This window comes from Hylobates moloch, unplaced genomic scaffold (genome assembly GCF_009828535.3).
Source record: "Hylobates moloch isolate HMO894 unplaced genomic scaffold, HMol_V3 SCAFFOLD_14, whole genome shotgun sequence".
Lineage (NCBI taxonomy): Eukaryota > Metazoa > Chordata > Mammalia > Primates > Hylobatidae > Hylobates > Hylobates moloch.
The window spans coordinates 2,865,264-2,889,929 of NW_026652289.1; the positions used below are offsets into that span (position 1 = coordinate 2,865,264).

General features: G+C 46.1%; 2 protein-coding genes across 8 annotated transcripts in view; one reads left to right on the forward strand and one right to left on the reverse strand.

The window, feature by feature from the left end:
• Positions 1–8,873, reverse strand: part of RRP1B (ribosomal RNA processing 1B) — a 34,324-nt gene extending 25,451 nt beyond the window's left edge. Inside the window, exon 1 of one of the 2 annotated variants that reach the window (XM_032174816.2) lies at positions 8,639–8,873. In XM_032174816.2, coding sequence (XP_032030707.1) covers positions 8,639–8,768 — 130 coding nt within the window. In that variant the 5' untranslated portion in view covers positions 8,769–8,873. The remainder of the gene's footprint in view (positions 1–8,638) is intronic. The other variant, XM_058427549.1, reaches the window with a different exon arrangement.
• A 68-nt stretch (positions 8,874–8,941) lies between these two features.
• HSF2BP (heat shock transcription factor 2 binding protein) overlaps positions 8,942–24,666 on the forward strand; it is a 156,403-nt gene continuing 140,678 nt past the window's right edge. For 5 of the 6 annotated variants that reach the window (XM_058427935.1, XM_058427936.1, XM_058427938.1 and 2 more), the window contains exons 1-4: positions 8,957–9,044; positions 10,111–10,370; positions 11,994–12,144; positions 24,251–24,354. In XM_058427935.1, coding sequence (XP_058283918.1) covers positions 10,335–10,370; positions 11,994–12,144; positions 24,251–24,354 — 291 coding nt within the window. In that variant the 5' untranslated portion in view covers positions 8,957–9,044; positions 10,111–10,334. Of the gene's footprint in view, positions 9,045–10,110; positions 10,371–11,993; positions 12,145–24,250; positions 24,355–24,666 lie in introns of all 6 variants that reach the window. The other variant, XM_032175366.2, reaches the window with a different exon arrangement.

Genomic DNA, 24,666 nt, shown 5'->3' on the forward strand with positions numbered 1-24,666 from the left:
TGGAGTTTGCAGTTAGCCGAGATCGTGCCATTGCACTCCAGCCTGGGCGACAGAGCAAGACTGTCTCCAAAAAAAAAAAAAAAAGTGACAAAAACACCTTTTTTGATGGACCAAAGCTTAGTGTATTCAGAGTGCGTTTATCTTAATTTACAGGTATTGATTTCCACTTTACTAAGGGTCTTTCTCCCATCAACAATTTTATAATGGTACATTTTGATTTTTTTTTTTTTTTTTTGAGACAGGGTCTTGCTCTGTTGCCCAAGCTGGAGTGCAGTGGCACAATCTAGGCTCGCTGCAACCTCCGCCTCCTAGGTTCAAGCGATTCTCCTGCCTCAGCCTCAAGAGTAGCTGGGATTATAGGCATGCGCCACCATGCCTGGCTAATTTTTTGTGTTTTTAGTGGAGACAAGGTATCACCATATTGGCCAGGCTGGTCCAGAACTCCTGACCTCAGGTGATCTGCTGGCCTCGGCCTCCCAAAGTGCTGGGATTACTGGCATGAGCCACCACGCCCGGCCTGCATTTTGATTCTTTTATGATAGTTTTCCATGTAAAACCAAGATATCAGGAACTAACATAAAACTAGTTTATTAAAGTATATTTCTTTTCACAGTTGGAGAGAAGATGAACCAACTGGTTCTCTTGCCCTCTTGTTATGAACAAGTCATGCTGGGGATCCTCACGTGGATAATGTAAGTACGGTATGAGTGATAAACCCCACTAGAGCTGAGCCAACTGCGGTCATGATTGCAGTAACTTTTTTTTCTTGGTCACAGTGACCTGCACTTATATTTAATCATATTCAAAGACCACATATATCCCCAGTGAATTGAAGGCTTTGGGCAAGGATCATAAATAGCTGCTAAAACATTAGACGAACAGATATCACCCACGCGTGGTGGCTCACTTGAGCTCAGCAGTTTGAGACCAGCCTGGGAAACACAGCAAAACCCAATCTCTACAACACTGTACTCCATGGAGCTTGGGCGACAGAGCAAGACCCTTTCTTAAACACACACACACACCCCAACAACAAAACCAAAAAATTGGCAGGGCGTGGTGGCATGTGCCTGTAGTCCCAAGTACTCAGGTGGCTGAGGTGGGAGGATGACCTGAGCCCAGGAATTTGAGGCTGCAGTAAGCTATAATCGTGCCACTGCACTCCAACCTGGCAACAGAGCAACTCTGTCTCTCAAACAAACAAGCAAACAAACAAACAAACAAATGATGTTAAGAAACTTGAAAGTGGATGTGTCACACCATCAACACCCAAACCCACTGACTGATCATTAACATGCACAGGCAATAATCACGCATCAGATGCCAGAGGTGATGCCAACAGGAAGAATGCTGCACCTACCTGTGAAGTATTCTTACAAAAGTAAAAAAAAAAAAACCAACGAAAAAACACCCAACTGTGTCAAATCTTAACTATTAATACTAGTTTATAGGAAATACAGGGGACAGAGGAACATGCTAAGTTAGACAACAGGATGCAGTCAACAAACCCCAAATATGTGAAACTCTACAAGGCATATGACCCATGTCCTCCAACAAATAAACTGTACAGAAAAAAAAGATGGGTAAGAACTGTTAGATTTTTAAGAGCGTCTTGGCAGACATATTAACCAAATGCAATGAGTGGTCCTCATTTGGATTGCTCATAAAAAACATTTGATGAGAAAAACTGAACAGATTGGATATTTCATGCTATTAAGGATTTTTTTTTTTTTTTTTTTTTTTTTTTTTGAGACAGTTTCACTTTTTTGCCCAGGCTGGAGTGCAGTGGTGCAATCTTGGCTCACTGCAACCTCTGCTGCCCGGGTTCAAGCGATTCTCCTGCCTCAGCCTCCCAAGTAGCTGGGATTACAGGCACCTGCCGCCGCACCCAGCTAAGTTTTGTAGTTTTTAGTAGAGACGGGGTTTTGCCATGTTGGCCAGGATGGTTTCAGTCTCTTGAGCTCGTGATCCGCCCGCCTCAGCCTCCCATAGTGCTGGGATTACAGATGCGAGCCACCATGCCTGGCTGCCATGCTAGTTTTAAGGGTAAAGTGAAGCACAACTTTGTGCAGGAGCTCAACTGCTGGTGCCAGAACCTTGTTTTTCTCCACTGCAACCTCTGCTGCCCCAAAGATTGTCTCCATTCTCAGACAGGCTCCACTTGTGTTACAAGGTGGCTGGGAGCAGGTACAAACTGTGTGTTCTCTTCAAGTCCAGTAAGGAGAGAGCTAGAGACTCCTAAGGACTGAGCAAGAAGATTTTTACCTGTAGAGGGTCGCTTGGCTTTTCTTGAACCTGTCCTGTGGCCAAGGGAATTCTGATGAATTGGCAGAAGCCACCTCCTCTCCATGTAGGGTAAGCCCCACCCAGACCACAGAGTCCCTCCACACCCTGCTTGAAGGTGGAGAGCCTTGGAGGGGAATCACAATGTAGCTGCCCAGCAAGGACAAGGAGTGCCCTGAGCCTGACCCCATGCAGTAACCTGGGTCCTTTAAATCCTCTTTTTGTGTTTAAGTTGGTTAATGCTCCTGCCCTTCCAGTTGCATCACTGTCTTAGTCTGTCGCGCCGCTATAAAGGAACACCTGACGCTAAGAGGTTTATTTGGCTCGAGGCTCTGCAGGCTGTACAAGCATGGCTCCAGCATCTGCTTCTGGTGAGGACTTCAGGGAGTGTCCCGTCTTGGCTTGAGGGGAAGGGGAGTTGTCATGTCACATAGCAAGAGAGGAGGAAGGTGCCAGGCTCTTTAACAGTCAGGAACTAGGAACTAGGAGTGAGCACTCATTTAATCCTGAGAGAATGGCACCAATATTCTCCGTGAGGCAAGAGAATCACTGGAACCCAGGAGAGAGGTTTCAGTGAGCCAAGATCGCACCACTGCACTCCAGCCTGAGTGACAGAGCGAGACTCCATCTCAAAAAATAAACAAATAAATAAAATAAAATAAAACTAGCGTGGTGTGGATGTTCTGTCAAGTTGCAACTGAAAGAGTCCTAACTAATAAAAACACGTTTATTGCAAAGAACCTTACCACCATCAAAGTGATATAATCACAAGCTTGTCTTGCTCCCTGCCTCCTGAATCCCAGGCTCTGAACCAGAGGGACTGATGCAACCTGTCTGATGTGCATCTTTCCAGATCTTTCCTGTGCATTTATTTACAGAACAGTTACAGGTAGTGCAGAAAAGCACAGTTGTGTGTGTGACCTAAATGGCATAATATTCTGTATTCTGGTCTTTCTCACTTAAAAACAGCATATTTATCTCCAGATGGTTTTGTAAGTATACCATTGGGTCAAGCCAACAATAAGTGATAATGTGGTCTGCCCAGCATCTGCTATGGATAGCCCACACCTATAACAGGCAAAGGCACAGTATGATGTGCTACAGAGGCATTCATAATGGACAACAGTAGATTCTGACAGAGTGACAATAGACCCTGGACAGTGGGCAGCAAAGTGGGCTGGGTGAGTAATACCCGCTTGCCTGCTGCCATGGATGACGTGCCTTTGCTTTGCTTCTCTTTTGCTGTCTGCCATGATTGTGAGGCCTCCCCAGCCATGTGGAACTGTGAGTCCATTAAACCTCTTTCCTTTATAAATTACTCAGTCTCCAGTGTGTCTTTATTAGCAGCGTGAGAACAGGCTAATACAATCAGAAAAGATACTCTGATTGTCTCTTTTCTAGGAGGCAACAGAGTAGCACAGAAACAAACCTTGGCTCAGGCCCCAACTTCCTGCTGACAAGGGCCCAGTATTAGAAAACTGTCAACTGACTTTTGGGCCTCAGTTCTATCACCTATACTATATGAAAGATTTATTGTTAGGGTCAAGCCCAAGACGTCTGAAAACACTGTAAGAACAAAACACTACTGAGTTGGTGAGATATTACAATAATAATTGTCTCACTTCCTATTCCTAGGATTTATTCACATTTTGTTCCCTTTTTTTTCTTTTTCTTTTTTTTTTTTTTTTTTTTTTGAGACAAAACAAGTTTTGCTCTTGTTGCCCAGGCTGGAGTGCAATGGTGTGATCTTGGCTCACTGCAACCTCCGCCTTCTGGGTTCAGGTGATTCTCCTGCCTCAGCCTCCCGAGTAGCTGGGATTACAGGCATGTGCCAACATGCCTGGCTAATTTTGTATTTTTAGTAGAGACGGGGTTTCTCCATGTTGGTCAGGCTGGTCTCGAACTCCCAACCTCAGGAGATCCACCCGCTTCGGCCTCCCAAAGTGTTGGGATTATAGGCGTGAGCCACTGTGCCCGGCCCATTTTGTTCCCTTTTAAAACATCTATTTTCCATTTATGTCTGTGTGTGTGTGTTCACCTAGGAATTTGATAAAAACAAGCCACCAATTTTTGAAGTATTCAAAGTAAAAGAGAGAAATGCTCATTACTGAATTACTTTCAAAGCTCTGAAAGGCAAAGTACATTATCTGAAGCAGTTTGGTTTCACCAGTCTTGTCTTCTCTATTTTCTTCTTGGGGCTAAATTTCTTAAACTTAATACAACTATGTTTTTACAACAATACAGTATAGGTTTAATTATTTCAAAATGAATGAGGTAGGACAGGTGCAGTGGCTCACTCCTATAATCCAGCACTTTGGGAGGCTGAGGTGGGCAGATCACTTGAGGTCAGGAGTTCAAGACCAGCCTCGCCATCACAGAGTGAAACCCTGTCTCTACTAAAAAAAATACAAAAATTAGCTGGGCGTGGTGGTGCATGCCTGCAGTCCCAGCTACTTGGGAAGCTGAGGCAGGAGAATCGCTTGAACCTGGGAGGTGGAGGTTGCAGTGAGCCGAGATTGTGCCACTGTACTCCAGCCTGGGTGACAGAGCAAGTCTCTGTCTCTCAAAAAAAACAAAAACAAAGGCTGGGCATGGTGTGGCTCACACCTATAATCCCAGCACTTTGAGAGGCCTAGGCGGGCGGATCATGAGGTCAGGAGCTCAAGACCAGCCTGGCCAACATGGTGAAACAGCGTCTCTACTAAAAACACAAAAATTAGCCAGGTGTGGTGGTGGGCCCTCCCAGCTACTCGGGACGGTGAGGCGGGAGAATCGCTTGAAACTGGACGGTGGAGGTTGCAGTTAGCAGAGATCGTGCTATTGCACTCCAGCCTGGGTGAAAGAGCGAAACTCTGTCTCAAAAAACAAAAACACACAAAACAAATGAGGTAAACATCAAAGCGAGACATGTAGACATGTGAAATATCAGTAAGTTTTGAAATGAGCAAATCCAACAGCTACTCTCACCATGCAATGAGCCCAGGAGCCATTTTAGATGGGGGTAAAGTGTTATACTTGAACACAGCCCAGCGTCAGAACATCCACAACTCCTATTTATTATAACTCTTGGGTAGAGAGAACCCTAACCCCATCATTATAAAAAAACTTATTTCCTCCATCATCTACACTGAATCTAATACAGCATCAACCATAAGATGTACTGTTATTTTGTATGCTGCCAAAAAGAAAGCAATGATACAAATGAAATTGTCACCTGGTTGATTTTGGGATGCCTCCCCATTTTAGTCAATATTTTTAAAGTTGCAGAACTGATAAGCTAGGCAGGGATTGTCTGTTTTGTTCACTGCTATATTCCCAGTGCCAAGAATAGCGTACACAATAGTACACAGTTGGCAGTCCATAAATGTTTGCTAAATATATGAATGAACGAATGAATTGGAACGAATAAGCTCTTATGAATGAAAGCCATGGAGAGTGATCATTTTATGACTGTGAGTACCCAACTTGAACAGTTAAAGCATGAGCGCAACATTCTGTTACTTAAAGCAATACAAAGATTTCCAGTTTATTTTTAAAATTACAAAGCTATCTATGTTGCTGCAGAACAGCTCATGCTTCAGGAAGAGTGATATCTCACATTTCCTTTATGATGCCTAAGACAAGATGCAAAAAAGTTTGAGCCTGTCATCGGGAGTCAAACGTCAGGCCAAGTTATTTCCGAACTTGTGTTTTAATTGTGATGGGGCATAGCTGTGGTGGAGACCTTGTGTTTTCTTGTCCCATTATCACTGTCCATGACGTTCACGCTGCAGAGTTATTTTTTGAAGGCCCACTGTACTCCATGCAATGTGGTGGTGAACAAGATATACAAGACAAGTCACTCTGGGTGTGATAGGCACTAACCAGACAGGACTCTGGAGCACTGGTGTAAACTGGTCTTAGGCTCCCGCATAACCTCAGCATTTGCAAATCCTGGGCTGGCTCACCAAAGGGTTTGAGCAAAAGCCTCTGTCTAGGCTGTCTTAGCACCATAAGTATTGCCTCTGGTCTTCCACTCTTGTATAGGCCAAGACCTTTTATGGTTGGATGTACTCCCACTTCTGGCTAAGAAAACAGATGGAAGCTTACAGTGTTTTGGGAGAAGAATGACACGTTGATAATTAAGAAGCAATGTAGCTAAGTGCTACAACAGAGACACAGTGGATGTTTTAGAACCCTGGAGGAGTAGGGCAAGATGCTAGGGGAGGTTTTTTGAAGGAAGTGATACTGAACTGAATGCTGGCAGTGAAGAAGGTGTGGGATTCTTTGCAGAGTGAACAGGAGAAGCAAAGGCAGAGAGGTGAGAAATTGTGTGCTGTACACCAAGAACCATGACCACGACCGGTTCTGTTGACGGAACATGAAGCAGTCACACGGGGCTTAGGCAGGAAGAGCACCTGAGGACAGATCATGACTTGCAGAAACTGAATTTCAAAAAATATTGGTGATGTGGGATCAGATTTGTTTTAGGAAGATGACCCTGGGCTGGTCTGTGGAGGACAGATTCCTGGGGACACAAATGAAGTTAAGGAGACCAGTTAGGGAATATGCAGGCGCAGAAGTTTGGGTGAGATACAAAGGGCCCACGGTCAGAGAATTTATTTCATCAGGAGGCGAAGGAGGGAGGACTGAGGGACACTGGATGTGGGCCAGGGGAAGAGGATGACGAAGACAGAGGAGTCCAGGACAATCCCGTGTGTCCAGCTGGAATCTGAATGGCTGGTGGGAACCAGCAACCAAAAGAAAAGAAAACAGGTGGCAGCAGAGCAGCAGCAGAGAACAGGCTTTCGGGGAAAGAAAATAGAACGTTTTTTGGCATCCTGAGTGTGAGGTGCCAGGTAGAGAAGCCAGGCTAGCAAGGCACATCACATCCGAGCTGCAAGAAGGAAAGGGCTGGGTCAACAATTTAGGTTTAGAAACCACCAGCATATATAGGGGTACCTGGGACTGTGAGAGTAAACAAAATCTCTTGGGGAGATTCTTAACAGAATCAAAGTCAGGAATTTTGGTCTTTATTCCTTTTTCTACCAGACTTCCCAGGAAAGTGTATTTTCTTTTTTTGGGTAGTCTGGTGATTTCTCTTAAGAATAAAACAAGCTGAGAATGTCAGTGATAGGGGAGATAATATCTGTTCTTTTAAGCAGATTCTAAATGTATTAGTACCATCAGTAACTAAATCAAACTTTATCTTAAAACCTCTATCACACATTGTAGTTCATATTGTATGGGCTCACTCAAGAGTTTACAGAAAATATTTTTGGATCAGGTAAATGAAATCATTCAACAGCAGTGCCGTTAAAATCTAAACTACAAAGCCCTGTGTGATCTGGCCACTGCCTACATCTCCAACTTCATCTCATAACACTCGCCCCGCCAACCCCAACTTATTGGTCTTTCAAACCACTCCTAGGGCACGTGAAGCTCTTTCCTGCCTCTGCATAGGCGGTTTCCGCTCATCTCTCTTCAGATCTGAGGTGAACATCACCCCAGAGAGGCCTTCCCAGAACAGCCTATCAAGAAGAGCAACCTCCTTCCCTTTTTGCTATTACCTGGTTTTCTTTTTCCTTTCCTTTCCTTTTTCCTTTCCTTTTCTTTTTGAGACAGAGTTTCGCTCTTGTTGCCTAGGCTGGAGTGCAATGGTGCGATCTCGGCTCACCGCAACCTCCGCCTCCCATGTTCAAGCGATTCTCCTGCCTCAGCCTCCCGAGTACTGAGATTACAGGCATGCACCACCGTGCCCGGCTAATTTTGTATTTTTAGTAGAGCCGGGGTTTCACCATGTTGGCCCGGCTGGTCTCGAACTCCCGACCTCAGGTGATCCGCCCGCCTCGGCTTCCCACGGTGCTGGGATTACATGCGTGAGACACGGCGCCCGGCCTACTACCTGGTTTTCATTTCCTTTACTACACTTACACAAGGTCTACTTTATTTGCCTGTTTGCCTCCTTGCTTTATCACTAATAGATCCTCGAGGGTAGTGATTCTGTCTTCTCTCCTGCAGCCCCATCACGTGAAGGTGCTGGTCAAAGGAAGGCGGCGATCGCCGACCGGACACCAGGGCAAATCAGGGCAGCCCAGCGATTCGAGATGCCGGCTGGGGCATCGGACCCATGTGGGTCTTTTCTCAGCTTCCCCGCTTACTGTGACTTTCACAAGTAACGGAACCCCCTCAACCCGTTTCCTTAAGTGTAAAAAGGCACTAGACACAGCAAGAAGCGGTTCTGGCAGCGCGGAAACCGAAGCACACGCTGGGTGTCACGACAACACGTGGAAGCCGCATTCCGTGCCGGGGCCGTAGCCCCAATCTCGGCCCCCGGCCCGCCATGTGGCGCGGCTGACCGCCGCCGTGCGCCCACCTGTCTCCCTCTGCGTCTTCACGCTGATGTACTGGCGCAGCTTCTTCACCGCTCGGTCCCGGATGCCCTTCTCGCTGGATGCCAGCCGCTGGGCAAACTGGATCTCGGCCGGCTGCATGGCGGGGGCCATCGCGCCCACTGGAGCATCCCCGGCCGCGCAACCCGCGGTGCTGCTGCCGCCAGCCGAGCGCTGCGGAGCAGCCAGCGACCGTCCGCCCGGGCCGCGACTGCACAGAAGGCGGCGGCGGCGCGCGGGCTGATGGCGTCACAAAGGCGCCGCCGCTCGCAGCGCGCTCTGGGAGTGAGCGCGGCCGTGACCCTGGCAGCTGGCGGAGCGGCCCAGCCCGTGTGCACGTGGCGCCGGCGCTGCCTTTCGGTTGCCAGAATTCAGGCTGTAGACGGCGAGGTTAGCCAGGGTTAGGACTTGGCCAGGAAGAGACGGAAGGCTGTTTGTAAACGGTCTAGGATTTTTTCTTTGTTTTTGAGACAGGGTCTCCCTCTGTCACCCAGGCTGGAATGCAGTGGCGCGATCTTGGCGGTGATCCTGGCTCACTGCAGCCTCGACCTCCCAGACTCAAGCGATCCTCCCATCTCGACCGCCCAAGTGGCTGAGACAACAGGCGCGCGCCATCACGCCCCACTACTTGTTATTTTTTTGTAGAGACGGTGTCTCGCTATGTTGCCCAGGCTGGTCTCAAACTCCTGGGCTCAAGCAATCCTCCCGCGTCGCCCTCCCTGATCGTTGGGATTACAGGCTTGAGCCACCGCGCCTGACCACGGTCTAGGATCTTTAATCCCATTTAGCACACCCGGTTGAGCCAGCAGCTCACCTGCGATCTCCGTGGCACGGAGTTTTTAACTGTGGAGCCCCTGGGCCCCCGGGTGGAGTTGAGACTGGAAGGAAAGGCCAGCACTGGGGCCTGTTGAGCGGGTGGAGAGCTCGCCTTCCTCCAGCGCCTGCAGAGGCTTGGGCAGGTCGGCGCGTCCCTACCCCGGAGCCCTGGTGCCAGTGCAGGGGCGCCCGCGCAGGCGTCCCGAGGCCTGGAGAGCACGCGCGCTTCTAGGGGAGTTGGGCAGGGCGGGCTGCTTGCTAATTCCAGAGAGGGAAGAAATCTTAGCTTTGGGTTCATCTAAAACCCGAGGCCATCCTATATTTTGCGGACTCAGCGGGCGTGCTGGGGCAAGTTAACGGACTAGGTCACTGCACACGTAGCGGGGGTTATCTCAGTTGCTCCGCTCAGTTATCTGGGCGACCTCCCGAGGTGCCTGTTGACACAAAAATTCAACCCTTAACATAAAAGCGCCTGAATCCGAGCAAGGGAAGGCGAACCGCGGAGGCGAGGTTTCCAGCAGACTGCCCGTTTGAACGCAGTCCCCCTTAGTGTAGCATTCCTCGCCAAACAGGAAAGGACCCATCCGATTTATTTTACTTGACACTTACATCAGGGGCTGACTTTCCTTCTGCTTTGCAGACAACAAGTTAAAAACCCCGGCTAAGCCAGAAGAGCCAAAGTGGGACCTCGCCAAGGCCACTCCTCGCTCTCTAGGCCGAGAATACTGCGCAAATTCTGCGAGGTTTGAGCCCGGCGGCTCTCCGTTCCCGACCCCTGGCGCGGACACGTTCCCGCGCTTTCTGGCGTGAGGGGTCAGAGGGCGCGCAGACGCGCAGGCGAACGGAGCCTAGGCGGCAGCGGCCATGGGCGAAGCGGGCGCCGCTGAGGAGGCCTGCCGGGTCAGTGAGGAAGCCCTGGCCGCCGCCAGCGTGTTTGAGCCGTCGCCATTCACTCCCTTCAGGGCCTTGCCCCGTGCGCTCCGAGACGGGGCCCGCTGTCGCGTGCTTGGGGGAAGCCTGGAGACTTCCTCCTCTCACAGCGTGGGCTGGGCCAGAGCGGGGTGGAGACCTGGGCGGGAGGCGACTTCGCCTCCAAACCCACGCGGGGACCCGGTCTGTGAGGCTGCGCGCGGTGGGGGCACTCAGTGGCGCCAAAGCGGGCATGGGAGCGTGGGATGGATGGTCACTCTCCTCTCTACCCTGTGGAAGCCCGGTTCCCCTCCGAAGGCCGTGGCCCCCTGCTTCAGGCTTAGAGAGAATCTGCCCTCCATCGATTTTATAACTGTAACTGATTGCATGCGATGGAGAAGGCGCGTGGACTCTGGGGCCAGATCCGTGTTCACATCCTGCTTCCACCCGTTATTAATTGTGCTGCATTGAGAGTCATCTAGCTCCCGTGCCTTAATTTCCATCTAGACAATCTTGGAGGCTTGGGGTGAATAGTAGGTGAGATCACGGGCGGAGGGCTTGGCAAACCCAGTAGGAAACCAGATGACTTCCTTTTCCTCCTGATTAGTTTGGTGCTGCAATGATAAAAAGTTGCAGGGGTTTTCTTTGACTTTTAGGAATAGAGCTCTTGTATGACTTTTCTTTTTCGTGGTCTTGCTCTGTTGCCCAGACTGGAGTGCAGTGGTATGATCATAGCTCACTGCAGCCTCCAACTCCTGAGCTCAAGCCTTCTTCCCGTGTCAGCCTGCTGAGTATAGGCGCCCGCCACCACACCTGGCTAATTTTTGTATTTTTAGTGAGATGGAGTTTCACCATATTGGTCAGGCTGGTCTTGAACTCCTGACCTCAGGTGATCCACCCGCCTCGGCCTCCCAAAGTGCTGGGATTACAGGCGGGAGCCACTGCGCGGGGCCTCCTGGGCACGTTTTCATATTTTTATAGTGACAGGGTCTCTATGTTGCTCAGACTGGTCTTGAACCCCTGGCCTCCCAAATTCCTGGGATTTCAAGTGTGAGCCACCATGCCTGGCCTGTTTGTCCTTATTATTGTTATTATTATTATTATTATTTTTTTTTTTGAGAGGGAGTCTCGCTCTGTCGCCCAGGCTGGAGTGCAGTGGCGCAATCTCGGCTCACTGCAAGCTCCGCCTCCCGGGTTCAAGCAATTCTCCTGCCTCAGCCTCTCCGAGTAGCTGGGACTACAGGCGCCCGCCACCACGCCCGGCTAATTTTTTTGTATTTTTTAGTAGAGACGGGGTTTCACCGTGGTCTCGATCTCCTGACCTCGTGATCCGCCCGCCTCGGCCTCCCAAAGTGCTGGGATTACAAGCGTGAGCCACCGCGCCCAGCCTGTCCTTATTATTTTTAACATCTGGCTCCCTTTTTGAAGGCTGAAGCTTCAGCTTTCAAAATGTTTATATATACATAAAACATATCTATAGCAGAACATACAGTAGGTAGAGACATGATTTGAAACAACGATGCACAGAGGCGTGAAAGAAAAGCAAGTTAACTTGGGCTGTTGTTTTTTTTGTCATGTGAAGAGAAATATAATAAGATCTGCTTGTTCTTTTAGCACATGGGAACTAAAGAGGAATTTGTTAAAGTCAGAAAGAAGGACCTGGAACGGCTGACAACTGAAGTGATGCAAATACGGGACTTCTTACCCAGAATACTAAATGGGGAGGTGCTGGAGAGCTTCCAGAAATTAAAGATTGTAGAAAAAAGTGAGTCTCCATTTTCAGCAGTCATTGGTGGTAACAGTAATTTGTTCTAGCAGATTTACCTTAGGTAAATAATTGTAAACAAATTTTAAGGTACTCTTGTAGTCCTTGTGATGATATTTGGGAGAGTCTGATGACCTAAGAAAGGGAGGTTTCCTCAATGTAATGACTTGGACATATGTAAGTTGGTGTAAGTTAGTTGCCAGTTTTCTGAGCATCTGTTAACAGCTTCTCTTTCTCTCTCACTCTCTTCATTGGCAGAAGAATTTCATACTTTTGATAACTGAAAAGCTCTATTCTGAAAATTAAGTACTTACTGTGTAAGTTAAGGATCTTGCCATATGGAAACCTTGCATGGAGTTTACTTGTCAGTAGAGATAGCTGGAAGTGTGTTCACTTATCTTTAGGTGGATGGGTGAGCCAGTTTCTAGAACTGATTGAAGTTTAGGCTTTCTGGTGTCCATTCAGACTTTTGAGATTTGAGCTGAGCCATTATGGTGAATACCAGTTTAGGAGCCTATTGAAGTTCCTGGACATATTCTGAGATTGTCTCAGCACTTGCTTGATTGAGGCCGAATCATGATTAAATCAGCCTTTGACGGTAAAGGCCAATTTACTGCATGACATTTGGTTGTTAGCCCTCACTGTGTGCCCTCTAGAAAAGGTGCATCCAGGGGGCCCAGGTAGGTGTAGCACTCATCCAGACAAGAAGATAGCTCACCCCAAGAATATGAGTTTCTGGCATGTGCAAATGTATCTGGTCAGTGGGCCAGCCATATCCAGTTAGAAGGGACAGTTCTCGTCCACAGTACCTTGTCCTGTTTATATTCTCTCCGAAGTCCTCGGATCCATTCTTCTCTGCCCTATGGTGTGCTCTGGGAGGTAGAGCCCTGCAGCTGGGGTTCTCCTGGTTCCCTTGCTGGCTGCCAGTGAGGCTCACCAATGGAAGGCATTGCTGGGTGGAGACAGAGGTTGAGGTGTTTCTTTCTGCTCCCTCCCTGCTTTGCTGCTGTTTTGTGGCAGTAGCTGCATCCCTCTACAACAAAGACTCCTGTCTAGAGGCCTCTTCCATAGTTCTAGCTCTTGCTGGACTCCTGCTCCTGTGGCTGTAGGGCTGTTGCTAGTCCCTGGGTACCTCACTGTCCCTTGGTGGTTCTGTTATCTCTGCTCTCCCCTCTGTAAGTGGTCCTTTCAGAAAAGTCTCAACATCTGGGTTGATTTCTTTTTCCCACTGGGACTCTGCCAGATACATGGCGTGTCACTGGTTGCCAAAATGTCAGGTCATTGACTTCTAATTTCCCTGGTTTTGATTTCATGCTCATCCAGCAACTTTCTGAGATTAGTCATTCCTTGTGCATTTATCTTCAGGAAAGGAAGGTAAATAGGCATACACCAGTAGCACTGTATGGCAGCCTGCTGGTTGGTTATATTCTCACTATAAATTAATAAACTGGCACTCTAAAAAATACATCAGGATCTCATGAGTTAGTTAACATGAATGTCTTTAGTGATCAGTCCCCCTGCCACAATCAAACCGAGTGAGGGCCACAAACAAATCTGTGGTCACTTGATCACAGTCTGACTTTGGGAGATCTTATTTCATAGTCCCGGCCTCCCCCAGGCTATAGAGTCACCTTTTTTCCCATAGTCTCTCTGGCAATTCCTGCTTATTCCCCTTGGCTGAAATTTATCCTTCTCTGCTTAGCAGCCTTCAAATAGGGCTTGAGGCTCAGGCCTAGGCCCCGCTTCTTGCCTCACCCCATGGCTTCTCCCTAGGCAGTCTCATGCACACTCATAGCTTCAGTTACCATCTTGATGCCAGGGGCTGCTGGATTTACTCTCTGGCCCAGAACTCTCCAAGCTCACGGCCTCGTGCCTGACTCCTACTTGGCATTTCTTCCTGCTTGTTTCATGATTATTTCAAGTTCTGAATGTTTGCCCTAGCCTAATCCATCTAAGGTCACCAGGAACAGACCCACAGTCTAACAGAGTGAGGGTTATGGCTCTTTGCAATGAGGAAGACCATACCAGAACACCGAGAAACCATGGGGCTTCTCAACACAGAAGAGGATAGAGTTGTTCTAGGACTTGGAGACAGAGTGGTATTAGGTGAAGCATAAATGAAGCAAAAATAGAACTGTGTCTAAAGGGACCAATATTAATTCTGACTGTGAAGTGGGCTCAGGTCCCGTTTCCTTGAAAACTACAACAGTCATAATAGACGTGGAACATTGTTATAGAAATCCCTTACTTGAAGCTCTGCAGTAGCTGGAAATAGGGTTCTTTTCTGTGTCACAGTGACTCAGATCCTGCAGGCAAGAATGGGATCTTCCTACTTGTATAATTTCAAACAACAAAATTTCTGTGAGTCTGGGATTTTACAGAATAAGGCTTCTCAGTGAATGAGAAGTTAGCAGTCACTCGAAGAAGAGGTCATTATGACACGTTACAGTTGCATTCTCTTTAAGAGATATTTTCTGTTAACTTGGCATCTGACTTTATCTGTGTTTGTTATTCCAGCCTGACAGAAGTCAGGACAGACTTTTGCTTTCTTGGTGCAAGCTAATTTTTACTTCCTGTTGTCATATCTGCCTCATGCTATCTGTCCCTTGCCCCTGTCTTACACTGGCCTGCCTCAGTCTCCCCAGAGCACCAACACCCAGACTAGAGACCCAGGAGTCTTCCTTGTTACCTGTCTCTCTTCACTACTTCCCATGAAACCTGTCCGCTGGTAAGTCTTGTGAGTGTTACTTCATGGATGCATCCTGAATCATCAGCCTGCATCTGTCTCGACTGCTGTGTTCTGCCTCCTCCTGGCGATCTCCTCACTGCCACTCTCCAGTCCCTCGGACACACTGTAGCCTGAGCAGTTTATGGCAGTTCAATCTGATGATGCCATTCACCTGTGTAAGTCTTCAGAAGCTTCTCTTCGTTTTTAGGATAAAGAACAAAAACCTAAAAACCCCACCCAAACTCACTATTATCCAAAAACCTAAACAAAACCATACTCGGGCTTAAAAGGCTTTATATTATTGGGCACAGCCCCGGCCCAGAGTCACTGCCTAATCTGACTACCTCGACATGATTCATCTTCCTTTGAAATGTTGTCAGGGTACCCTGTGCTTCTCCTTCAGACACATGGTTTTATTTCCATTTTACTTTATAAGTTGTTGGGAGTGCAGGGCCCCTGATTTTGTCTGTCATTATCTCCCTGGCTGATTATTTGGTCTTGAGGGAGCACCCTACTGTCTCTGCATGCCCTTCTTTCCTTCTCTGTCTTCCTTCCTTCTCCCTCCCCTCCTCTCCCCTCCTCTTCCCTCCCCTTCTCTTCCCTTCCTTTCCCTTTTCTCTCTTTCTCTCTCTCTGTCTCTCTTTCTCTCTTCCGAGTCTCACTCTGTTGCCCAGGCTTGAGTGCAGTGGCATGATCTCAGCTCACTGCAACCCTGCAACCTCTGCCTCCTGGGTTCAAGCAATTCTCTTGCCTCAGCCTCCCGAGTAGCTGTGATTACAGGTGTGTGCCACCATGCCAGCTAATTTTTGTATTTTTAGTTAGAGACCAGGTTTCACCACGTTGGCCAGACTAGTCTTGAACTCCTGACCTCAGGTGATCTGCCCGCCTCGGCCTCCCAAAGCACTGGATTACAGTCATGAGCCACTGCGCCTGGCCTGATGCCCTTCTTTCTAGTTTGCAGTCCTATCTCATGAAACGCACATGTGCTCCAGGAAACGTGGTGTTGAGAGAAAGGAAGGATCAGATTGGGCTGGGCTGGTTCCAGGAGGGTTACTGTGGCCTCCTAAGGCATCTTTTATCTAATTTTGGCTTTTGAGTTTTTACCATTTAGGCAACATCAAGAAAAATAAAAATTTTTCTTTTTATAAGGCCTAGATCTGAAGGCCCTCCCCAAGCCTTCCCACGAGCCTGACTTCCTTGGCTAATCATACTAGACATGACTCTAAGAATAGAGCTCTACAGAGGAAATTCACGATTGTACTGTGGCAGCAAGAGCCGTTTGACATACTGATTCTTCTATTCTCCCACTAGCCCTATGGTCCAGTATCCACTCCTTTTGCTTCTAGAGGTTAATGTGAGCTTCCAGTTTTTTTTGTTGTTTTTTTTTTTTTGAGACGGAGTCTTGCTCTGTCACCCAGGCTGGAGTGCAGTGGTGTGATCTCGGCTCATTGCAAGCTCCGCCTCCCGGGTTCAAGCTATTCTCCTACCTCAGCCTCCAGAGTAGCTGGGAATACAGGCGCTTGCCATCACGCCTGGCTAATTTTTGTATTTTTAGTAGAGACAGGGTTTCACCATATTGGCCACGCTGGTCTCGATCTCCTGACCTCAAGTGATCTGCCTGCCTCGGCCTCCCAAAGTGCTGAGATTACAGGCATGAGTCACCATGTGCTTCCAATCTTAAGCAGTGACAAAATGCAACCTGAAGGTAGGAACGAATGCAGGCAGGGAAGGAGTAGACCTGATTTGAGAAGTTTCTTTTAGAGTGTGGATATAGTTTTGTTTGGATGGGCTTAGGCTATACAGTAACTTGTAAGCCAGCTAGGGGATTGAGGTGACACATCGAGTAGCGAATGGGGCTTGATTTTGATTCTAGCCCAGCATCTACCTTTGGGAGGACTGGGCAAGGTAAGTGGCAGTTTGCAATAATACTGACGAAGGTGTTGCCTAAGAGTCTTAGGGAGTTGATGGGTACTGGGGAGAGGCATGATTTGTTAGGAGGAGAAGGGGAGATATTCTAGGCCAGCAGGGTGGCATGTGAAAGTCACACATAGGATTGAGCAGGACCGATTGCAGGTTCATCAGCTATTGTTTGATTGCTGTATGGAGTAAGGATTGGGGGTATAGCAGAATTAGGGATGGAAAATGAACAGTTTATGGAAGACAATCATAGATTGTTTTTAATTTGAGATGAGAGTCAACTGGAAATTACCACATGGAAATAACCATCAAAATAGTGATCAAAATGACGTTTTTAGGAGAATGGTTTTTATAGGTGAATGTAGGATAGGTTTGAGGAATTGGGTGGAAGATGAATTAGAGCATTCGTCAAGGAAGGTCGTGGGTTCCATTAGTGTGTGGGGCTGTGGCTGTATGGATGGAATGGAAGGGACGTTTGATTAGTCTCGGTGGTGAAGTCAGGACAGTGTCATGATTTGCGATCGGCAGTGAGAGTATGGAGATAAAGAATCGTCTATATACTGCTTGCTGATTAGTGTCTACAAAATGTGGACAGTAATGCTTACCTCATAGGCTATGGCAAAGCTTAAAATGAGATAAGCTCTGTAAGGTGTGTGCCACTGTGCCTGGCTCATGGGAGTCCCCGGTAAATAACACCTCCTCAGATGGTGTGGGAAACTATGTGAACCCTTGGGGAAATAAAGAGAGCTTAGCTTCTGGCTCGGCCATTGTCACTTCTTGAGTTTGGGAAAAGTTTAGGGAGGTTCGAATAAGACTCACGTGTGTTTGCAAGAGATGTAAACCGGGCCGGGCGCGGTGGCTCACGCCTGTAATCCCAGCACTTTGGGAAGCCAAGGCTGGCAGATCACTTGAGGTCAGGAGTTCGAGACCAGACTGGCTGACAAGGTGAAACCCCATCTCTACTAAAAATAGAAAAATTAGCCGGGTGTGATGGCATGTACCTGTAATCCCAGCTACTCAGGAGGCTGAGGCAGGAGAATCGCTTGAACCCAGGAGGCAGAGGTTGCAGTGAGCTCAGATCATGCCACTGCACTCTGACCTGGGTGACAAAGTGAGACTCCATCTCAAAAAAAAAAAAAAAAGCAAGCCTGAAAACACTATAGGAACCTCCATTTGACTTGTTAAGGTAGTGGCACTTAATTACTTAGTAAAATATCACCCTCTGTTTTCTCTCATCCCTTCTTGTGCTTTATTCATCCAACAGTGTTGAATAAATCAGTGGGTATCAAAAATTTGAAAATCCTATTTTTTAATAAATAAAATGTTATGGGTTGGGCGTGGTGGCTCACGCCTGTAATCCCAGCACTTTGGGAGGCCGAGGTGGGCAGATCGCGAGGTCAGGAGATCGAGACCATCCTGGCTAACATGGTGAAACCCTGTATCTACTAAAAATACAAAAATTAGCCAGGCATGGTGGTGGGCACCTGTAGTCCCAGCTACTTGGGAGGCTGAGGCAGGAGAAGGGCGTGAACCCAGGAGGCGGAGCTTGGAGTGAGCCGAGATGGCGCCACTGTACTCTAGCCTGGGTAACCGAGCGAGACTCCGTCTCAAAAAAAAAAATTCTATAATAGTATATGATGGTTCTAGATGTAAAATAGATGAAAATTGTATTTTCTGATATTTATTTTAAAAATTGTTTTAGAACATTTACTTATAAAATCAGTAAGTACAATGAAGGTGGTGTGATGAAAACAAAAATTTAGTATCAGGGATTTTGGAAGATACTTGGATGATCACCTTCAGCATCCAGTTCATTTTTAGTTTTGCTTGTGAAGTAGCAAGAAGACACAATCCCACAGATAAGGAGTTGCAGATGGTGGTTTTGAAATAGTTCACCTAGCAACATGAAGACACTTTATAATTAAACTGATATGAAGCTTGAAATAAGAGGAGACAGATATTTTTGTTTTACAATCAAATCGCTAAGATCTAGCAATTCTTTGCTTTCCTTGATTGGAAATTGTTCATTTTGGAGAGAAATAATAAAAAAGCCATTCATTCTGTTTAAATCTTCATTGTCTTGCAGAAAACACTTTTCATGCATTATGCTGCATTTGATAGTTTGGCACCTTAGCGGCAGTCAGATATTCACTGACAGTCTCAGAGGAGCTGGAACTATTTTTGTATGTTGACGGCACACCTAAAATTTTGGCCTCATTTCTGAAATAATTAAAATGTTAAATAATTTTAACCTTTTAAAATTTATTTGTTCATATATTTTTTGATATTAATGTGAACAGCCTTGTTTTGGTCATTGAAAATATCAGCAGTGAATGCAAACTAGTGCAGCCATGATACGCTGGTGAGATATTTGACCAACAGATTTTTCTTCCCTTTTTTTTGAGATGGAGTCTCTCTCTGTCACCCAGGCTGGAGTGCAGTGGCATGATCTTGACTCACTGCAACCCCAGCCTTCCTGGTTCATGCCATTCTCCCGCCTCAGCCTCCCGAGTAGCTGGGACTACAGGTGCGCGCGCCATCATGCCCGGCTCATTTTTGTATTTAAAATAAAAAAAAAACCCAAAAATCCAAAAAAACAAACAAAAGGCCAGGCGTGGTCAGCACACCTGTAATCCCAGCTGCTTGGGAGGCTGAGGCAGGAGAGTCGCTTGAGCCCGTGAGGTAGAAGTGACAGTGAGCTGAGATCATGCCACTGCACTCCAGCCTGGGCAACAGAGGGAAACTCCATCTCAAAAAAATTTTTTTAAATTAAATAAATAAATGATGAGCAAATGAGGCAAACAAAATGTTAATAGTAGGTAAGTCTGGGTAAAGAGAGATACAGGCATTTTTTTTTTTTTTGGCGTTAGTTTTTGTGAATTTGAAATTACTTCCAAATAAAAAGTTTAAATAACATTGTAAAATGGAGATATTAATTAAATGTTTATGGGACTGTAATTGTTCCCCAGGTACTCTTAGATTCTTAGCAGTAGGATTTGAAAACCACTGCACTATGTGATTTCTAAAGTGTAGGATATTTTGAGATTAATTTCCTGATAGTTTGATACGGGGTACCCCCATTTCAGTTCTGGGGAGAATTATTTGTAGTCTATAGAAATAAGAACTTGAGAAATATCCATGAAGAGTGGAACCAAAGAGTCAGCACCAAAAAAGGATTATTACCTTGACTCGGAGTTTATTGTGGCCCAAATGAAAGAACATCAAGAGTGTATCACATCCATATCCTGGCAGGGAACAAAAGGAGTAAACAGAGTAAAGTGAAGAGATTAAAGTGTGATCAGGGTTCGGGGAACCAGTGCCTGGAGAAAGAAGCACCCAGGAACTAACGGGTGGAGTGCCATTGCCTCCCCTGGGCTGAAGGAGCAGGAGAAGGGAGAGAGGTACCAGACGTGGTGAGAGGCGTTGCTCCGGACAAGATGCTTGACAGCACCTGTGACAACCCTGAAGGATGAAGCCCAGCAGGGAGGATGGAGTGGGGAGACATGTCCCACCCTTAGTCATCTTCTCCGGTCCTCCAGTTTCCTGTGGGGCTGCTACTGCATCCAACAGGAAGCCATAGGACGAGGGAGCCCTGTTGCTGTGGGTCTTCACATCTGCCTCTTGGGGCACAGATCAGGGTGCAGATTGTCGAGAACACAGGAAAGTAGAGGAAAAAAAACACTTGGGGAGCTTATGGACAGAGAAGGTGGAAAGGTGGTCAGGATGGAGGGGGAAGAGGTGTGTAGTGTTTGAATATCACCCGTGACCGCTCCACTGTTCATGTCATCTATGTGTGTCAGTGAATGAAAAGCAAAATTCCCTGACTGGTTTGGGAAATCAACAGAATTCATTTGAGTTCAGCAAGATTGATTTTAGTTTTTTTTTTTTTTTTTTTTTTTTTTTTTGAGATGAAGTCTTGCTCTGTTGCCCAGGCTGGAGTGCATTGGCGTGATCTTGGCTCACTGCAGCCTCCGCCTTCCAGGTTCAAGCAATCCTCACACCTCAGCCTCCCGAGTAGCTGGGACTATGGGCATGTACCACCATGCCGGGCTAATTTTCGTATTTTTAGTAGAGACGGGGTTTCGCCATGTTGTCTAGGCTGCTCTTGAACTCCTGACCTCACATACCGAGTGATAAAGAAATGGTAAGATAAATTGACGCCGTTTGTGCAGTTTTCTTTGATTAGTGTTTTAGAAACCCTTATTTTCATTTCTAGCTTTCTGTACCCTCCCTGTGAATAAGTTGAGCATCAAGAGACACAGCCATTCTCATGTTATTAGACCTGTATTAAGAAGGGATTATGGACTGCGTGCAGCAGCTCACGCCTGTAATCCCAGCACTTTGGGAGGCCAAGATGGGCAGATCACTTGAGGTCAGGAGTTCAAGATCAGCCTAGCCAACATAGTGAAACCACATCTCTACTAAAAATACAAAAATTATCCAGGCGTGGTTGGTGGCGGGCGCCTGTAGTCCCAGCTACTCGGGAGGCTGGATTGAGGGGATCACTTGAACCTGGGAGGCCCTGGCTGCAGTGAGCTGAGATCGCCCCACTGCACTCCAGCCTGGGCAACAGAGAGACTCCGTCTCAAAAAAAAAAAAAAAAATTGTTTCAGAAGATACATAGATGTTTAAATGGTCTATGATTTAGGTTGTTTGTAATATTCACTGTTTATATTATTTCTCTCTCTGGGCTTAAAAAAATTATAAAAGTAACATATTCTTATTGTATAAGAATGAGACATACAGATAAAGTAGCCATGTGTTTTTCTTGGTTCAAAGATTAGCAGAAGGAATGTATAAAGAAGTGAAATAAATTTATGTGACAAATATTTATGTATTGCCTACTATATTCCATATAGACATTTGGAGGGTAGGCATAGAAGAAAACCTATGCAAATCCCTGCCTTCAGGGTGCTTTTAGGTAGCATGCATACGGTGGGGCCAAGTTGAAAATGCAAGGTCAGGGTTCTGTTCCAAGGCAGCAGCAATGCTTCCATCTGGCCACAAGGCGGCGGCCTCATACAGCAGAAGGGCACTTGCCACCTCCCCAGGAGCCTGGCGTAGATGGGTGTGGCCTCCCTGATGACTGACTGGAATTCTATGAGATTGCCTACTGTAGAGTGGGATGTTTTAACCCTGTCCCTCTGGTATGTTAACTTACACTAGGGTTGTGTACCGCTGTCTAGAACGAGTGATTATGAAATTACCGTAATGCAAGAGAGTCCTTTTGGGTGGTCAAAGTTAATTCCCACAGGTTTTTACACGTGATAAGGCTTGTAGAGATTTCCTATCTCCTTTACCATGTTTGAGTAATATATAGTTTAATAGTAGAAGCCAAATTTAACAGTTAAATGTAAAGACAAAATTAAATCACAAATTTCATCTTAGTTTTTCAGTTTGTTCATTTTTGTCTATGACCATAGGTGGTATTTCATATGATGATTGTAGTGTGTATGTGTATAAATAATGTATTTCCATTTAACATTGTCACAAGTAATGCAAGTATGTAGTTTTTAAAGCATAGTGCTTGCTAGTTGATTTTTTGGCTAGGATTAGGATAAAATCAAGAATTCCAGTAAAAGTCATTGTGGCACAATATTTCTTAAAAGAGCAGAAAATGAAATTGATTTGAGGGAGAGGAAACAGTCCAAAGGCACTTTGCTCTATTTCTGAGAAACACTTTTTTTTTTTTTTTTTTTTTAAAGAGATGGGAGTCTTACCCTGGCTGGTCTCGAACTCCTGGCCTCAAGTGATCCTCCCACCTCAGCTTTCCAAAGTGCTGGAATTACATAGGCGTAAGCCACTGAGCCTGGCCCCTAAGAAACACATTTTATAAGAAGCTTTGCGAGCCAATTTTATAATGTTTAGCTGGTCTGAATATTTACTTTTAGGTTCTAATCTTTCTTCTAGGACAGGGTCTCTAGAAAATTTAGAGACTAGCTTGCTTTCTTCCTTCCTTTATTAACGTTTCCTTTAGAGCTTTTGGGATACACATGTGGTTCTAAGCAGTCCCCACAAGTTTGTTATTCTGGCTTCCTGTTGTCCTCTCAGACCCCTAGATTCGAAAGCCCTACCCCCTTCTCGTTTGTTTGCACATAGTTGAGGAAGTGTCTGTGAGCTTTTTCTCCTCTAGGGTGGAGTAATGTTCTGTTTTCCAGGCGCCTGGCTCTTTGAGGCTTTCTCACTCATGGCAAGTGACAGTACAAGAATGAGACAGATAACCAGAGTTGCCTTGTGTTTTTCTCAGTTCAAGGATTAGGAGAGGGAATGTGTAAAGAAGTGAAATTCCTTCATGTGACAAATATTAGGTAGCTGCCTTCCATTACTCTCCATTTTTTTGCTCTTTCACGTTTCTGTGGATGGGTTCACTTGTTTGCTGTTGCTGGTCATGTGTTGTGTGTTCATTTTATTTTATTGGTGATGGGAGACCAGGTTATTGCCCAGAGGTAGTTCTCGAAGTGTGGGTCCCAGACAGGCAGCATGAGTCTCATCTGGGAACTTGTTAGAAGTGTAAATTCTCAGGCTCACCCCAGATGTTCCAAATTGGAAACTCTGTGGATGGGACCCAGCCGACTCTGTATTATCAAGTCCTCCAGGGATTCTGATGTACACTAAAGTTTGAGAATCACTGTCCTAAAGCATTGCTACTTTAATCAAAGAAGTTAGACCATTAGCTCTTAGCACCCTCAAATCTTGGTATATGTTGGCATAAAAACTGATGATTTCCTAGCTCTTGAGATCAAACACTTAAAAATTTGTATTATGTATTCGATTTTTTTGAATGTCAGTATTTCTGCAACATAATACTTTAAATTTAAAGTTGATAATACTTTTGCTTGATTTATTGACGTGGATTTTTTTGGGATTTTTGTTGGCTGTTGTTGACTCATCAACTAAATGAGTGCGGTGGAGAGGAAGTATTATGTAGTTCCCACTCTTTCACTATAGCATTTTCTCATTTTTATCACTGTTCTTTCCCTCCTCCAGCGCCTACTACTGCAGTTGTTCCCATTGAGTCAGTCTGCCAGTGGGTGACACTGGCTTTGTGAATCAGCCTGTGCTGGCGCCGTGCACTCCCTGAGCTGCCTTCTCTTTTCATGGAGTAGCGACAAGTCTGTGCTATGAGACAGTCGGGCTTCTCAGCTCTGCCTTCCATCCTTTAAATAACACGTTTTCTTGAAGCCTTGAGTACTAGTCTGGCAGTAAAGTGAAGCCTTAAAAACACAAAACAGAAAACAACCAAAGTCCTTTGTGCTGTGGGCTAAAAACTGAGATGAACTTAGAGAACAGGGTTTTTAGAATATTGGTTATTCAAGGACAGGCTAGAAGTCAAGAAATGCAAATATTCTCACCTAAGAAATCAGTACACATTTTACTAAGTCGAGACTGGGCAAAATAGATGCTTAGGGAGAGATTAGTGACTTGAAATATCTTGAGTAATTTTATGTCTCTTTCTCCTAGACCTGGAAAGGAAAGACCAAGAATTAGAGCAGCTGAAAATGGATTGTGAGCACTTTAAAGCCCGCCTGGAAACCGTGCAGGCCGACAACATGAGAGAGAAGAAGGTACCATGCTCAGGGACAGACTCTCACCAAGCCAGAAAGTGGGGCTGGCTTACAGTCTTTCACTTATGATAAGCAGTGGGTCTGAATTTTTTACTCTTAATCCTCAACAAATTGTATTTGTAAATGTATGTATTCTGAGTGGGTTGGAATGTAGTTGAACAGATGGATTTTATAACCATTTAACACGTAGATCATTCACTTGCTATCTTTTAACTTTTATGTTTAAAAATCTGCCCTACAACATAAAGGTTCATAATTATCTTAGTTCATTTTGTGTTGCAATAACAAAATATCTGAGACTGAGTAATTAAT